General features: G+C 64.1%; 1 protein-coding gene across 1 annotated transcript in view; it reads left to right on the top strand.

Annotated features, from left to right (window-relative positions):
- NOC2L (NOC2 like nucleolar associated transcriptional repressor) overlaps nucleotides 1–3,346 on the top strand; it is a 12,249-nt gene that overhangs the window by 6,256 nt on the left and 2,647 nt on the right. The window contains exons 10-14 of the mRNA XM_007448962.1: nucleotides 120–308; nucleotides 496–635; nucleotides 1,468–1,579; nucleotides 2,370–2,483; nucleotides 2,736–2,837. Coding sequence (XP_007449024.1) covers nucleotides 120–308; nucleotides 496–635; nucleotides 1,468–1,579; nucleotides 2,370–2,483; nucleotides 2,736–2,837 — 657 coding nt within the window. The remainder of the gene's footprint in view (nucleotides 1–119; nucleotides 309–495; nucleotides 636–1,467; nucleotides 1,580–2,369; nucleotides 2,484–2,735; nucleotides 2,838–3,346) is intronic.

The raw sequence follows: 3,346 nt of genomic DNA, 5'->3' as shown, positions 1-3,346 counted from the left end.
CCTGCTGAGGCCAGCTCTGAGGGAAAGGCCCGGGTGTCTGCAGGGGGCTTGGAGCTGGGTGGTGGGGGCATGGGGCCCTGGGAGCTCAGAGGTGGCTCTGACTAAGGTGTTTCCGGCAGCAAATGTACGTCACGTACGTGAGGAACTGCAGGTTCACCTCCCCCAGCACCCTGCCCCTCGTCAACTTCATGCAGCGGACTCTGACAGAGCTGCTGGCCCTGGACGCGGGCGTCGCCTACCAGCACGCATTCCTTTACATCCGCCAGCTCGCCATCCACCTGCGCAATGCTATGACCACGCGCAAGAAGGTGGGTGGGGGCAGGGCGGGGGCGGAGCCTGACCCACTGCCGGGGTGGGCTGGGGGGTGGGGGCCGGGCCTCCTGCGAGAGGCAGCTCAGCCCCTTGGTGGAGGGCGCCAGGGTCCTTGCTGGTGGGGGCTGTGGAGTAAGTGAAGGGGACCCCAGGGCTGACCTGGGTGGACTGCACTCTGCCCAGGAGACGCACCAGTCAGTGTACAACTGGCAGTTCGTGCACTGCCTCTCCCTGTGGTGCCGTGCCCTCAGCACCATCTGCCCCAGTGAAGCTCTGCAGCCCTTGATCTACCCCCTGTCCCAGGTTGTCATCGGTTGCATCAAGTGAGTAGGAGCTGGGGGGTTGCCCCGAGGGCCGAAGGAGGTGGGGCCAGGGTTACATAGGTGTCCTGGAGGTCAGGGTAGGGTCGGGGTTGTTCACAGAGGGTCTGGCCAGTGCCGCTGGCAGCTGGGGCCTCCAGGTGTGGTGTCTGTGACTTGGCAGTACTTGAGGAAGGTCTGGGCTGAGGCTGTCCGTGGCCTTGTCCCCGGCATCCCAGAATCGTTGTCAGCTGGGCCTCTTGGTTGCCTGTGACCTGGTACCTTAGTCCAGGACGCCACACACACGTGCATTCTGGGGACGCGGGGTAGAGGGGACTGTGTGAAGTTTGAAAGGATTTGGGGTTATCTGCCTGGACGTCTTGGACAGAGCAGGTTTGGAGTGACGAGCCACGGTTGGTTTGCCTATGAATATCGTGCTGGTCTGTGGGGGCAGAGACAGGCGGAGCCACATGTGGCCAGCAGAGGGCATCCTTGTCCTCCTGAAGGGAGAAGAAAGAACAGTTTTGCTGTCTCACGTGTTAAAATGAAATTGAGTCGCTAGCCGGGTGGGGTGGGGTGGGGTGGGGTGCCCAGGGGTGCCCACCCCCCCACCTCCCACCCGTAACCGAGCAAGGAGGCAGGTTCTTAGAACTGCGACTTCGGTTGGGGCCTTTCGTCCTGCTTTTATCTGTCTGAGGCTGGTGTGGCCGCTGGCCCTGCCGGGGAGGAGCCCCTCCTGAGGTTGGAGCCCAGTGGGTGGGGAGAGTTCAGAGGCAGCGGGGCCAGGCGGGTGAGGCTGGTTTGGGGGTCTCTGAGTCTGGGGTCTCTGCTCACTCTCGCCTTCCCACATCCCCAGGCTGGTCCCCACTGCCCGCTTCTACCCGCTGCGCATGCACTGCGTGCGCGCCCTGACACTGCTCTCGGAGAGCACGGGCACCTTCATCCCGGTGCTGCCCTTCATCCTTGAGGTGAGCAGGTGCTCGAGGTGGGGCGGAGGGTGCGGGAGGGAAGGCGCCTCCTGCCGCACGTGGCCCGACCACTCCTCAGCTCGGGGCAGCTCTCCTGAGTGCTGGCTCTTTGCCCATATAGCACACAGGTGTTGTGAGGGCGTTAACTCTGCGCGGTGCCTGCCCGATAGGCAAGGGTGGCACCGCAGGTGAGTACAGCTGCTCTGCTGGGCTGGCCTGAGGGCGCTGGTTTTAGGGCACAGACTTGGGTCGATCTGGGTGTTTCCCCAAGATTAGAGTGAGCGGCGGAGCTGGGCTGAAAGTCCCGTCTGATTCCAAAGCTGTGTTCCCTTTGCTGCCTCTGTGCACGTGTACCTGTGTGTATACGTGTGTACGTAGCTTAGGTAGGGAGAGGCTTCAGTCCAAAGGCTAGAGGTCCACTAGGGCCGGGACCAGGCTGTGGGGATGCGATTGTGGGTGAGGAAATTGCAGTGATGGTGACCCTGTGCAAGAGGGACCCTTCTTTGTCTCCAGACACTGGTTCTCATGTTTTCCTGGCCTGGTTTCAGGAGGGGGACAGCAGCAGTGTGTTAGGGTGTGGCCTGGTCCTTCCCCATTGGCCAGGGCCCTGCTCTAGGGCAGAGGGACTCCCTTGGGGGCCAGAGATCTGGAGCTGTGGGGGCAGGGGCTGGTGTCTGTGAGGCCGTGGGGCTGGCACTGTGTCTGGCCACTTGTCCTTGGTCTCAAGATGGGTCTCTAGAGACCCAGGGTACTGGGGTGGGCAGGCTGGGCTGACGGGTCCTTGGGGCAGATTTTCCAACAGGTCGACTTCAACAGGAGGCCGGGGCGCATGAGCTCCAGGCCCATCAACTTTGCTGTGATCCTGAAGCTGTCCAAGGTCAACCTGCAGGAGAAGGCGTACCGGGTGAGCCCAGCCTCCAAAGGGGTCCGGGAACGCTCTGGGCGGGGTCACGGCAGGATGTCGCAGGGCACCGAGGTCAACGTGCGGGGTGACTGGAGGTAGATGAGTGTGGATGGGAGAAGGCCCGCTGCCCTCCAGGCTTGAACCTTGTGGGCCTCCCGGGGCTGGGGTAGCCTGATGAGCCTGAGCCCGAGTGTGGCTCCGAGGTCTGAGCTCACCTCTGCCCTGACGCTGTCCACTCCCTCGCTGCCTCAGGACGGCCTGGTGGAGCAGCTGTACGACCTCAGCCTGGAGTACCTGCACGGTCAGGCCCACAGCATTGCATTCCCCGAGCTGGTGCTGCCCGCTGTCTTGCAGGTGTGTGCCCGCTGCCCCCCGCCCGAGTCCCTCCATGGGCCCAACCCCTCAGCAGACCAGACCGCCTCCTGACGGGCTGGCGCCCCTCGCGTGGGGCCAGAGCAGGGCAACCCTGTCACAGCCGCACAGGGCCAGTGGCAGGGCCTGGTCAACTTGGGGTCTCTGCTGGCACCACCTGGCAGCTGGGTCCCCGGGGCCGTGGTGTTGCGGTACATGCCTGGGTGTGGAGCCTGAGGAGGGCGCTGGCCCGGGTGCATCAGGAGAACCCCGGGACCTGTCAGCTCCCCTCTAGCCTACTACAGCCCAGGGCCTGGACCAGCCGTGAGGGCTCCCGGGGGTGTTGGGGCTCAGCAGGCTGGACCAGCCCCCGGCTCTGGGTCGGGCTGGTCTCACTGCATGCTTTCCCAGGTGCTCCTGGGCCAGGTGAGGAGGTAGGAGACGTTAGGGGGTCACAGGAAGCCCTGGCCGCCCACCTCGGCTTTTCTTCAGGTGACATTTGGGGGGGGGGG

This window comes from Lipotes vexillifer, unplaced genomic scaffold (assembly GCF_000442215.2).
Source record: "Lipotes vexillifer unplaced genomic scaffold, Lipotes_vexillifer_v1.1 scaffold835, whole genome shotgun sequence".
Classification (NCBI taxonomy): Eukaryota; Metazoa; Chordata; class Mammalia; order Artiodactyla; family Lipotidae; genus Lipotes; species Lipotes vexillifer.
The sequence above is the reverse complement of the archived record's forward strand: the minus strand, read 5'-3'. Positions and strand labels throughout refer to the sequence as shown.